At 43.4% G+C, this 12697-nt stretch overlaps 1 protein-coding gene across 1 annotated transcript in view; it reads right to left on the bottom strand.

Moving 5' to 3' along the window:
- Positions 1–46: 46 nt before the first annotated feature.
- LOC143416086 (protein NLRC3-like) overlaps positions 47–12697 on the bottom strand; it is a 22691-nt gene continuing 10040 nt past the window's right edge. Inside the window, exons 2-4 of the mRNA XM_076881462.1 lie at positions 1702–3031; positions 616–789; positions 47–344 (exon numbers count right to left, since the gene is read on the bottom strand). Coding sequence (XP_076737577.1) covers positions 155–344; positions 616–789; positions 1702–3031 — 1694 coding nt within the window. The 3' untranslated portion in view covers positions 47–154. The remainder of the gene's footprint in view (positions 345–615; positions 790–1701; positions 3032–12697) is intronic.

Genomic DNA, 12697 nt, shown 5'->3' with positions numbered 1-12697 from the left:
CTCTTAGATAAATATTAAGAGGTCCTGTGTTTTACCACAAAATCAAAGTAGTAAAACACAGGACCTTTGGGTTAGATATAAGGTGATTTGACAAATCATGTCTGTTGTAAATGAGTAAGCCATTTATCGACCTGACTCAGGTTTTAAATCATCATCAGAAAAGACTGAATCCTGACCTGAGAATTGTACACTTTGGACTCTCCACTGCAGAAAATAGAAGCTTCAGTCCTGAATCCTGCAGGTTGTTGTTACCCAGATCCAGCTCTGTCAGACGGGAGGACTGGGAGCTCAGGACTGAGGACAGAGCTTCACAGCTTCTGTCTGACAGGTTACAGCCACTCAGTCTGAAGAAAGGATGACAAGAAGACATGAAACACTTGTGTTAAAGTATTCATGGTGCCATGAGGAGCTACTACATTTACAATATTTCAACACTGTTTCAGGACATGCTGGAATCCTTATTGCCTCATGTTACAAAAGACAAATGTGGCAGTTTAGTGTGATTTGGATGGATTCATTAAAAAAACAAAACATAAACACTGTTAATTTTTTCCAAATGAAATTGATTAAATGATGTTAATTGATGAAAAAAAAATCAATATTGCTTGATCTGACCTCAGCGTTTCCAGTTTGCAGTATTGACTCTTCATCCCAGCAGACAGAAGCTTCACTCCTGAATCCTGCAGGTTGTTGTTACCCAGGTCCAGCTCTGTCAGATGGGAGGACTGGGAGCTCAGGACTGAGGACAGAGCTTCACAGCTTCTGTCTGACAGGTTACAGCCACTCAGTCTGAAATCAAGGTGGAAGGGAGACAAGATCAACCAAACAAATCAGAGCTTTATTGCTTTTTATTGTTTTTAAGCAGAAATCAGTGAGGTGCTGCTAGATTCTGTTCTTTTGGTTTATTACCCAACAACACACACATACACTAATATTTGTGACTTTTGTAATAGTAGCATTTACAATGCAAAGCAACAGCGATCACAGATTGAAGGGGCCTGAATAAAACTACAATGCAGTGATTTTTAAGATGACCTGTTCTTCCAATTTCCAACAACAGATTTCTCCAACCTTACAGTTAAAAATAATTCTTCATCTCATACTGAATCTTGGTGCACCTCCCCCCAGTTTATTAAAATGGAGTGGTACTGAAGTTGCTGTAAGTGATGTGTGATGCCACTGATTTCCTTTCTGATCCAATACAAAGTAAAATTCAGGCTGGTATCTGCGATACTGATGAAAACTATTCCTTCAGAATCAATACAAGACATCATAAGAAAATATGATGTTTTGTATAACATAAAAAGCCTGAATTTTAAAATATTCAGTTAATAATCAAAAACAGATGTGACTGAAAATAATAAAACTGAGAAACATTTTATGGCCATTCGATCCTTTTACAACCATTGCAAGAGCTTGGTTGGCATAGCCGGCAATACGTTGGATAGTAATAAGTCCGGTGGGTGATGGGCTCCACCAGGGCTGCCCTTTGTCACCGATTCTGTTCATAAATTTTATGTTTAAAGGCTGTATCAAAAGTTCATTCAAGTTACAATATTGTGGTCAAAAGTTCTCCTTTTTTCTTTTATACTATACAACTACGCTGTCTCATGGTTTTAGGACATGGATCTGTCATGGAAGAAATCTATGACCACTTTTAATCAACATTTTAAAAATAAACATGATCACAGATTTACTCACAGAGCTTTGTTGGAGGCTTTGACCACTGGCAACAGCCTCAGAAGAGCCTCCTCTGAAGCAGAGTATTTCTTCAGGTCAAACACATCCAGATCTTCTTCTGATGACAGTAAGATGAAGACCAGAGCTGACCACTGAGCAGGAGACAGTTTACCTGTGGAGAGACTTCCTGATCTCAGGGACTGTTGGATCTCCTCCACTAGAGAACGATCATTCAGTTCATTCAGACAGTGGATCAGATTGATGCTTTTCTCTGCAGACAGATTCTCACTGAGCTTCTTCTTGATGTACTGGACTGTTTCCTGATTGGTCTGCCAGTTACTTCCTGTCTGTGTCAGCAGACCTCGTAGGAGAGTCTGATTGGTCTGCAGTGAAAGACCCAGGAGGAAGCGGAGGAACAAGTCCAGGTGTCCATTTGGACTCTGTAAGGCCTTGTTCACAGCACTCTGGTGGAGAGATTGAAGTTTTAGTTTGTTAAATAGTTTAGACCATGTAGAGATTCTCTGTTGTTGTTCCAGCAGATTGAGTCCAGAGTTGATGAAGGTCCGATGGACATGAAGAGCAGCCAGAAACTCCTGAACACTCAGATGGATGAAGCAGAACACCTTGTTCTGGTACAATCCGCTCTCCTCTTTAAAGATCTGTGTGAACACTCCTGAGTACACTGAGGCTGCTCTGATATCGATGCCACACTCTGTCAGGTCTGATTCATAGAAGATCAGGTTTCCTTTCTGCAGCTGATCAAAAGCCAGTTTTCCCAGAGACTCCATCATCTTCCTGCTCTCTGGACTCCAGTGTGGATCTGTCTCAGCTCCTCCATCATACTTGACCTTCTTCACTTTGGCCTGAACCACCAGGAAGTGGATGTACATCTCAGTCAGGGTCTTGGGCAGCTGTCCTCCCTCTCTGGTTTCCAGCACATCCTCCAGAACTGTAGCAGTGATCCAGCAGAAGACTGGGATGTGACACATGATGTGGAGGCTTCGTGATGTCTTGATGTGGGAGATGATCCTGCTGGCCTGCTCCTCATCTCTGAATCTCTTCCTGAAGTACTCCTCCTTCTGTGGGTCAGTGAACCCTCTGACCTCTGTCACCATGCCAACACAGTCAGGAGGGATCTGATTGGCTGCTGCAGGTCGTGTGGTTATCCAGAGGCGAGCAGAGGGAAGCAGTTCCCCCCTGATGAGGTTTATCAGCAGCACATCCACTGAGGTGGACTTTCTAGGGTCAGTTAGGATTGTAGTTTTGTGGAAGTCCAGAGGAAGTCGACACTCATCCAGACCATCAAAGATGAACACAACCTGGAAGTCTTCAAAGCTGCAGATTCCTGCTTCTTTGGTTTCAGTAAAGAAGTGATGAACAAGTCCCACCAAGCTGAACTTTTCCTCTTTCAGCACATTCAGCTCTCTGAAAGTGAATGGAAATATGAACTGGATGTCCTGGTTGGCTTTGTCTTCAGCCCAGTCCAGGCTGTATTTCTGTGTTAAGACAGTTTTCCCAATGCCAGCCACTCCCTTTGTCAGCACTGTTCTGATTGGTTCGTCTCTTCCAGGCGAGGCTTTAAAGATGTCTTCTTGTCTGATGGTTGTTTCTGGTCTGTCTGGTTTCCTGGATGCTGTTTCAATCTGTCTGACCTCATGTTCATCATTGACCTCTGCAGTCCCTCCCTCTGTGATGTAGAGCTCTGTGTAGATCTGATTCAGGAGGGTTGGGTTTCCTGCTTTAGCGATGCCCTCAAACACACACTGGAACTTCTTCTTCAGGGTGGATTTAAGGTTACGATGACAAACTGGAGCTTGAAGCTCTGAATGAGAAGAAAAATAAACACTCAATTCCAAAAAGAACTAATCTTTAAAACATGTTGCTCCATCTTCCATCTCTGGAAAATGTTCATTTATCCAGCAGCTTAAATCTTTAGATAAATCCTCTTACTGCTCTGCAGACGGTCAGCCAGCTCCTCCTGCTTCATTCTCCTCAGGAAGTCCACTGTGATCTTCACAAACGCCTCTCTGCTGCTGCTCCTCTGACTCTCTAAGCATTCTGGGTAATCTGGACTCAGAACCTTCTGGATCTTCTTCAGCTCGTTCTTCACAAAAGTGATGATGTTGTCCTCCAGCAGCTGGAACAGAATATTTATGAATGAGCCAATCAGACTGAAATCATGGAGCCAAACATCAGATCCATGTTGGACACACTGACGATCCACTGGTCTACAAAGAGCAGCATGGAGATGACTGTGAACAGAACAGATGTAACAGTAGTTGTTGTACATGTACAGACCATAAATATGGCGTCCAGCTGTGTTTGATGCTGCTGGGCAGACTGACCACTGGGAACCTCTGAGCTCTGCTGGTCCACTCTGTGGAGGAACCATGAAGGATTAGATCAACACAGGATAAAGATCCAGGAGTTTCTGCTCAAATAACTTCATCTGAATCAAGTCTGTCAAGTTTTAAACTCTCAGATTGTGAACATATCAGTAATTTTCAGTCTGTTTTCATGGACGTCCTTTCAGTGGTGATGTCAGGGATGATTTTGAAGAAGCTCATCAAACTGAACCATCAGCAGATCACTGCTCCAAAACCAGAACATGATCCGAGTCTCCCTCCACCACCAGAACACCAGCTTTACTAACGTGGTAGATCAGTGTAGTACAGATCAATAACTGATGAGTCATTTGATCAAAATCACTGAGTGCTTCACGTCTGACCCTCTGATGCTTCTGTAGACATTTTGCATATTTAATGAATGTCTGACAGTTTTACATTCATTCTATGAACACAGTGGAAATGTTGTGTTATAGTCTCCATGTTGTTTCCAGCATCATAAATTCTTAAGTTCAGAAAATTAGATTCTTTCTTCACAGCTGAAAAACAACAACATTTATTCTCTATTGAAATCTGCATCGTCCACTCCAAAGGTCACAATCTGAAGGTAACATCTGGTTTTGTTCCCTGTGGTTAACTCTGAGCATCAGTATGGTGGGATTTATCCACTACATCCACACCACTGTGGTTCAGTGTTGTCCTGATGGAGTAACAGCAGCCAGTATGATCCAGGCTTTAGCTGCTGGGTCTCTGTGTGACCTCTCAGACTGTTTAACAGATCAGACACAAAGAGAATCAGAGCAGCTCTGTTCTTTAAAGACAAACATGAACCCACTCAGGTCACACTTTCCCCACAGATATGAGCATCACTGTCCTCAAACAGCAAATGACCAAGTCGAACATTTGGATCTTTTCTCTTTCATTCTTTTCTTTTTAATGAATCTTTGTAACAATCTGAGGATGTTTCAGGTCATATTTATCCAGGAAACACAAACATGTAAAGGAGTCATCACAGCTCTCTGACCTCGTTGCTCCAGCTTCACCACTGAAGTTTGGATTGCTATGTTTGGACCGGTCACTCCTCACAGACGGACAGCTGGACCCTGCAGACTGTGACCTCTGACCTCTGCAGACACAAACATGATTGAAGTAGCTGTGATCACACAGACTGCAGATAATGCAGCTGTTTCCTGTCAGTAACATCCTCTTAGATTAGAGTTCAGCTTTTTACAGGAAAACTGGACAAAACTGATTTTTGTTACAAACTCATTTTCATTTCCTCTCAGCTCACAAACACAGTCAGACAATCAACCAGAGTCAACACTGATTATAATGTCAGTGCAGAATTATTTCTGTTACTCAGTGAGTTCAGCTCTCTGACCTCGTTGCTCCAGGGTCACCACTGAAGTTTGGATTATAACCTTTGGACCAGTCACTCCTCACAGACGGACAGCTGGACCCTGCAGACTCTGCTCTGTCCTCCTCTTCCTCCATCATCATCTTCAGTCAGTCTGAGAGGTAAACCACAAACACTCAGTGAGTTCACATTAACAGGAGGAACTGACCTCTGACCTGTCATGTGACCATGAAACCAGGTCAATATGTCTGTAGGTTCAGTCATCCAGGTCATGTGATCTAAGGAGCTTGGAGAGAAAAGAGACGTCTTTAAGTTTCTGGAAGACGTTTCAGCAGAGAAGCTTCTTCAGCTCTAAAACCAAACGGTGGAGAGTCCCAGATATTTAAACCTGAGAGGGAAAGAAAGCATGTCGCTGACCCACCACTGATGTTATTTCAAGGAGGAAACTGAGAGCCTTTGCACCAGGAGCACAAACATCAGCTCCAGCAATGATCCACTGATGTGTTTTTATTCCATGTATGAATGTTGTTATTGACAGAGATGACGTTTGTGTGTCAGTGATGCAGTGACTGTTGTTGTTACCTGTACAGGCTGGTTAGACTCTATGAAACAGATCATACAGATCTCTGCATGTTAGAAGAGACTATTAAAGGTCATGAATGAGACAAAGGCAGGGAGGCGTCCTTTACAGCTAAACAGCAGAGTGAGAGAACAGCCAGCACCTCTACATTTATCACATTATACAGCACATGTATGATACTGACAGGGATGAGAAGAATTTAGTGATTCTGATCCCATCATTGATATTACTTATTGATTCTCAGTAGCTCTGCTCTGACAGTCACCACCATCACTGAGCAGCATATCAAAGACATTTGTGCACATTAACTGCATGTTGTGGCTCAAATGTTTGTGCATGTTGGAGGCATTTCCTCTTTGTTGTGATCAGTGTTGGTCATTACTCAAAACAGTCATTATTACACATATTACACAGAACACTTTGATTAAAAGTAATGGAGTACGTTACTTCATTACTCCTCATAACATTACTTTGATGTTAAAATGAACAAATGAGCATGCAACAACATAAAGCTGAGGTACAGCCCCACACACCAACACAGATCCTGATGAGGTCACGTGATGTTTCTCTGAGTGTTTATGAACACAAATCAAAGATGAAACAGCACAAAGACACTTCAAAGTGATTCTACTGTAGAAACATGAACAGGTAGAAACCTGCAGCCTGACTGCTCATCACTTTGTTACCTGTTCAAGTTCAGCAGCAGCAGCTCACTTTATCACGGTGCTGGTCTGGGGTCAGTGTTTACTCAGCTTTAACTAGTGATGTGACGTTCTGTATCGAGGCTTCGAAGCGCGTATCCAGGCTTGCTTCATTTATGGGAGGAGCTGAAAATGATGACGTCCGAAGCCTCGCTGCCCGGCTGTACCACGTGACTGGTTCAGGAAGCGGTTCGAACTTTGCCGCGAGCTATGACAGCGATATAAACCCCTCAGACAAAATGTGGGCGTTTGATGGAGAGTTGCGGTTAGTGAGAGTTAGAGACAGTTTAGAAAAAAAAAATCGCCTACGACCTGCCACAGTGGAGAAACTGTTTCTTTTTAACAAAAACCAATGATGTGTCCCCTAAACACTAATCACTGTCCTTGCCTCAATGTTACAAAAGCACAACCACTGTCCACACCTCACCTCACAGTATATGATCATTTCCATTTTAGGCATTTCCAAATAATCATGTTCCATACTGCCAGTATAAATATACACAGTACACTGCATCACTACAATATACATGTTTTACACACTCCTTCTGTTGTTGACATTTACAGGCTGTGTGCAAAAGGCCACACTCTTCAAATTCATGCCAACTAATATTTTTACGTCCAGTAGGTGTCCTACTAGAGCAAATGAAGCTTCAAGAAGCTTCGCGTTGGGGTGAACCAATTGGATGAAAAGCTTCAGTGCTTCATGAGGCTTCATCTGCCCATCACTAGCTTTAACCTCACTCTGGGTTCTTGGCTAGCTTAGCGTTAGCTTAGTGTTAGCATGCTGTGTGCTAGCTCAGCGTCAGAGCTCTGCAGGTGTCTCGTGTGTAAATATTAATCACAGTGACAGTAAAGGAGGTAAAGGGCTGTGACGTCATCACGTACGCTGCGTCCTCTGTGGGCTCTGAGTGAACTCAAAGTACAAACTACAAGTACACAAACACGAACGTAGCTCAGAGTGGCGGACACACTCGGCCTTGTTGGTCCAGCTGTGAGTCCGTTACCGTGAACTATGGAGCGGCAGATTTGTGCTGAACTAAGCTGCACACAGCTGATGTTAGCCAGGAAACATTACACACTGACTTTAATGGAGAGACCGGAAATACAAACACACACAGTTTGTTGTGTGAAGAAATCAAACACGAGCTGAACAAACAGTAAAGTTCCTAAAGACAAACTGTTAAAGGAGGAAACAAAGCAAACTTACAGTTTCTTCACACACCAACAACAAGCTCCACTCCACAGCTGCACACTAAACACGGACACACAGGTGAGCTGCTTCCTGGAAGGAGGCGGGGCTCCACCTGAAACTCAGCACAGGTGGGAGGGGCTCAGCTCTGTGTGTGCTGATGTGTTAACTTTAAAAATATGCCGTCTGACTGCTCAGACTGAGTCAGAGTAAAGTTCACATGCTGACGTGTGGAGACATGAAACCTTGTTGTAGCTGCAGGTGTGAACACACTGATCCCAGATCAGCTCTGCTGTATTTGTAACATGAACATTTCTGCTGCAAAGCTTCAAATGTTCAGCATGTTTCTCTGTTTCCAGTCTATAGATCCAGTCACACTTTCTACCTTCACCTGTGCAGTAAAGACTGAGAGCAGAGCTGAAAGCAAGCGTCCAATCAGTGAGCAGCATCAACACCTGAGCTTCATTCAGACTCTGTTATTGAAGATGTTGTTGGTACAAAGTTCATCTGCTGCTCACATGAATCCATGAAAGATTTATTTCACTGATGTTTCTTCAAAGCTCATTTCAACCTGTTGAAGTCATGAATGAAAGTGCAGACTGAGAGTGGATCACATGATGTTTGAGGTGTGTCATGTGACATGTTCAGTATTGTCACACATGTCTAGATTGTCCCTGATATCATAACTGCTCAAACACTGATGATTATATTTGAAGAATTATTCCTGATGGCAGCAAAGTTTGAATGGAGCTCTCTGTCTGTGCTGATTTGTCGCCCTCTGGAGGTCAAAGCACAAACTGCATGATGTCACTGTAACCACCACAGAGACAGGAAGTGTTTTTATGACTGAAACACTGAAATGATGCTAACGGCTGTCGTTAGGCTCACTGACAGCAGTGCTGATGTGTTCATGTCAAACACTGGCTCAGGTCAGACTCCTTCATCCTTCTCCAGCGTGAGGCCGCCCTCAGACCCACAGGAGCTCTGACCTTTGACCTCCTGACCCTAACCATTTTAGTCTTGTTGCATCTTTAAATGCAAATCCTGTGAAATGGTCAGGGGCGGCTCTAGAGAAATTTTCTTAGGGTGGCAAAATCAAAGCCTTTTCCCCCAAACACATATGCAGGTGGTTACATGTGGTTAAAATGATTCAAATGCCGTAAGTATGCACGTTTTTCATATAAATATAGTCTATAACTTAATTATTGTCTGTACCCACATGATTACACACTTTAGTTACATGAAACATGTGAGTTTTGATGTTATGTACTGTACAGCCTGTATATTAAATACATATGTAGCCCAATAAGTATAAACTCCAGAAAGCTACACAACATGGGGCGCTTCATTTACAAACACAAGTCTAACTTAAGTTTCACTGTTTTTGTTAGAAAACTGTCACATTGTTGCAGCTTAAATGACACAAAATGTCAGAAATCTGCACTGTCATGAACAAACATGTAAACCTCATTTTTCATGATTTGTTGGATTCACCCTCTGAGGTCTGAAATACAACCGGACATTTGTGACTCCTTTGAGTTTACGTTTGTGTTTCACCCTCAGATTGTTTCATTTTATTTTTTCCTCCTCTTGCTTTGTTTGGTATCTTTTCAGCTCAACTGAATTTAGTTGTTTTTTCACTGACATACTGCATTAGTATTACTATTACTATTAATGTAACTATTACTGATCTGAAATCACACAAAGAACCTAAAATCCTAGCAGTATTTTTTACTGTAAAAAAACCACAGACGTGTTGGGTAAATGTTTATAACTTGAAATGCAAATATAAATTGTACATTTTGTAAACAGATACAACTATTTATCTAAAAATGCAGCCAATACACCTGCTGTTTTTTCATTTTCTACAACCATTTAAAATAGCACTCACCTTCCTTCATTTCCACAGTGTAACATCCACCCACCTGTGTAAAATCAGAAATTCCCATGGTGTTGTTCAAAATGTGCTCTGGCACAATCATAAGCATCGCTTGCTACTGAAAACAAGAAAAAAGCCGTCCTGCTATGGGCTGAACCATTTGTTAATGTGGAGGGGGGGACACTATGGAATATATCCAGTTCTAGCATTTATATTCACTGCTGACTGTAACTACGCTCAAACTGTTAAACTTATTTTAATAAACAACACTGTCATATGCAAAACTGGGGTGGCACTTGGGGTGGCAAGGGATCATTTTAGGGTGGCACTTGCCACCCCATGCCACCCTTCTAGATCCGCCCCTGCTGATGAAGCCAACAGGTTCGCTTCATTTGCAAAAAGCAGATATGAGTTTCTGAGGCCACAGTCTTCTGTGGCAGAAGGGGAATCAGGGGAAGCCCTGGAGGAGTCCACCACCCACCAGAAACAGGTCTGAGCTCTCACTGCAGTGGTAAAGGGGCTACACAGCCCACATGAGGCTGAGGGATGCAGCCTTCTGTCAGACTGTCACTAACACAGAGAAACACCCGTGTACACTCATACTCATGGGCACATACACCAATCAACCTAACCCCACTAACTGCTCGTCTTTGGACTGTGGGAGCCAGAGAACCCAGAGAGGACCCAGACATGGGGAGAGCATGCAAACAGCTTAGATGTTGGATTTGAACCCAGAACCTTCTTGCTGTCAGGAAACAGTGCCAACCACTTTTCCACTGTGCTGCCTGTTTGACTCTGATACACCCATTTTTGAGCTCTTAAAAACAGCCCTCCACACAACAGAGACAAACCATAAAGGACTTTGTGGCTTGTAGCAACCGAAGAAAGTTTAAGGTGCAAAATAAAGAGGTTGAAAGGAAAGTAATAAAGATGTAATTATAACAGTAATGTTGGCTGTGTATCACGTGTGGCATGTCATTGTGGGGCTGGCCTCTGTTGGGATTGAGAATATGTGATGGCGGGGGCAGGGTTGGTTACTGGGGTTTATCCTGATCTCCTGTTTAGTGGAACTGTGCTCCTTTGAATCCACAGCACTAACCTGGCACACACACATAAAATGCATCATTGCTACAGAGCACAGCAGGACTCATTATGAGTGGTGGGGCAGGCTGGATGGTGTTGAGGAGTCGTATCGCAGTGACATTGGCTCCCCTGCTTCACTCTCTCCTGGCCCACTAATGCAACTCACTAATCCCTCTGTCCCCTTTAGGTGGGGCTCACGCTGACAAGATAAAATAAGCTGCACGACTGGTGGGTGGGGGCTGTGCTGTCAGCCCCCCTGGGTCTGCTCCTCTGTGATCCTCAGTGGGCCAGTATGCCTCTCCTGGTAGCTCCATGGGGGATGGTGTGGTGGGTTGGTGGGTGCCATGGCGACTATGTGCGGACTTCACATTTTTGTCTGCTGTGACAGCTCCTTGATCTGGGCGGGGCCAGTGGGGTGTGGGTAGGTCCTTTGTGGGGCTTTGGACGTTGCCTGAATATTGTCAGGCAGCTGGGTGCTGTGCCTCGACCCTTTCTTCCTTTGCATTTGTGGTTTGGTGCCATAAATGCACAACATAGAAGAGCCACCTCGACGGGACAACACTCAGCGGTTCATCTGTCTCTCTTCCACAGCATGTCTTTATCCTGTCTTCCTTCTCTCACCCCAACCAATCACAGCAGATGGCCCCGCCCCTCCCTGAGCCTGGTTCTGCTGGAGGTTTCTTCCTGTTAAAAGGGAGTTTTTCCTTCCCACTGTCGCCAAAGTGCTGCTCATAGGGGGTCATATTGTTGGGTTTTTCTCTGTATGTATTATTGTACGAGCTACCTTACAGTATAAAGCACCTTGAGACGACTGCTGTTGTGATTTGGTGCTGTGTAAATAAAACTGAATTGAATTAAGAAACAACTCTTAGATTCCTCACATGATTCTCCTGTATTCCTACGGGACGCCAAGGTAATATAACATGGAAGTGTGTCGCAGTGCCTGGTGGCCACATGTTACCCATAAACTGTCAACCTGACCGTGCTGTAGCTACGTCCAAAGACTAGTTAAAGATTAAAGCGTTTTGGGGGGTTAAATCTGACATAAATAAAGAAAGAATAACATTAAAGTCGATTCTTTTGATCACTGTGGTTCTACTTTGAGGATATGATGTGTAAAAACCCTCAGTCGTGGCTGGTGGATCTCACATTCCTGGTCTTTGTAATTCCAGTTCAATGAAGCCTCATTTTCACCTTTTTCCAGATAAATTTTCCCAACTGTTCTAATGTCCATGCTGTGGCATTGTCCCATCATTTGTATTTCCTGTTAATGGATTTTTAATATGGTCTGGGAAATTACTATATATGAGTAACTTCCTGTTGTATTGCAGCTTAAGGCCATTGTCACTGAAATAAAGCCCAAGTTGTAATAGTTTGCATCCAGAACGAGGAAAAGGAAGAAACCCAAACACTGCTCAGTGGATGAGTCCGTCCTGGAATAAATACCAGGACAAAACTAAAAAGAAGAGCTTGTTTCCTCGAAGCAACAACAGAAAGCTCTTTGTCTCTACAGATGTTTCTGGGAAACACGTTAACAATATTTAAACATTTGTTCTTAATAAACGTTTTTACTTAATGATGCTTTATGATATTTCTATCTGACCTAATGCAGCAGCGTATCCACATGAACTCTGCAGTGTTTCTACCCAGAGGCCACCGTGGTCCTTCTTTACTAATGCTGAGGGTTTTCTCCCAGCCGTGATAGCCTTTGACAGGTAAACTGAGTCATTCCAGCCCAGTGCAAAAATAACCTCCCTGTCTGCTCTTAACTTCACGCATCGATGCTAAAACGTTGCATAACTGAACCTGCAGACTGTGATCCTGTAGCTGTCGAGGAGAGGGCTTGATGCCGTCCATCTTCTGCTCAATTAACAACGCCTGCA

The sequence above is a fragment of the Maylandia zebra genome, unplaced genomic scaffold (genome assembly GCF_041146795.1).
Source record: "Maylandia zebra isolate NMK-2024a unplaced genomic scaffold, Mzebra_GT3a scaffold11, whole genome shotgun sequence".
NCBI lineage: Eukaryota > Metazoa > Chordata > Actinopteri > Cichliformes > Cichlidae > Maylandia > Maylandia zebra.
The sequence above is the reverse complement of the archived record's forward strand: the minus strand, read 5'-3'. Positions and strand labels throughout refer to the sequence as shown.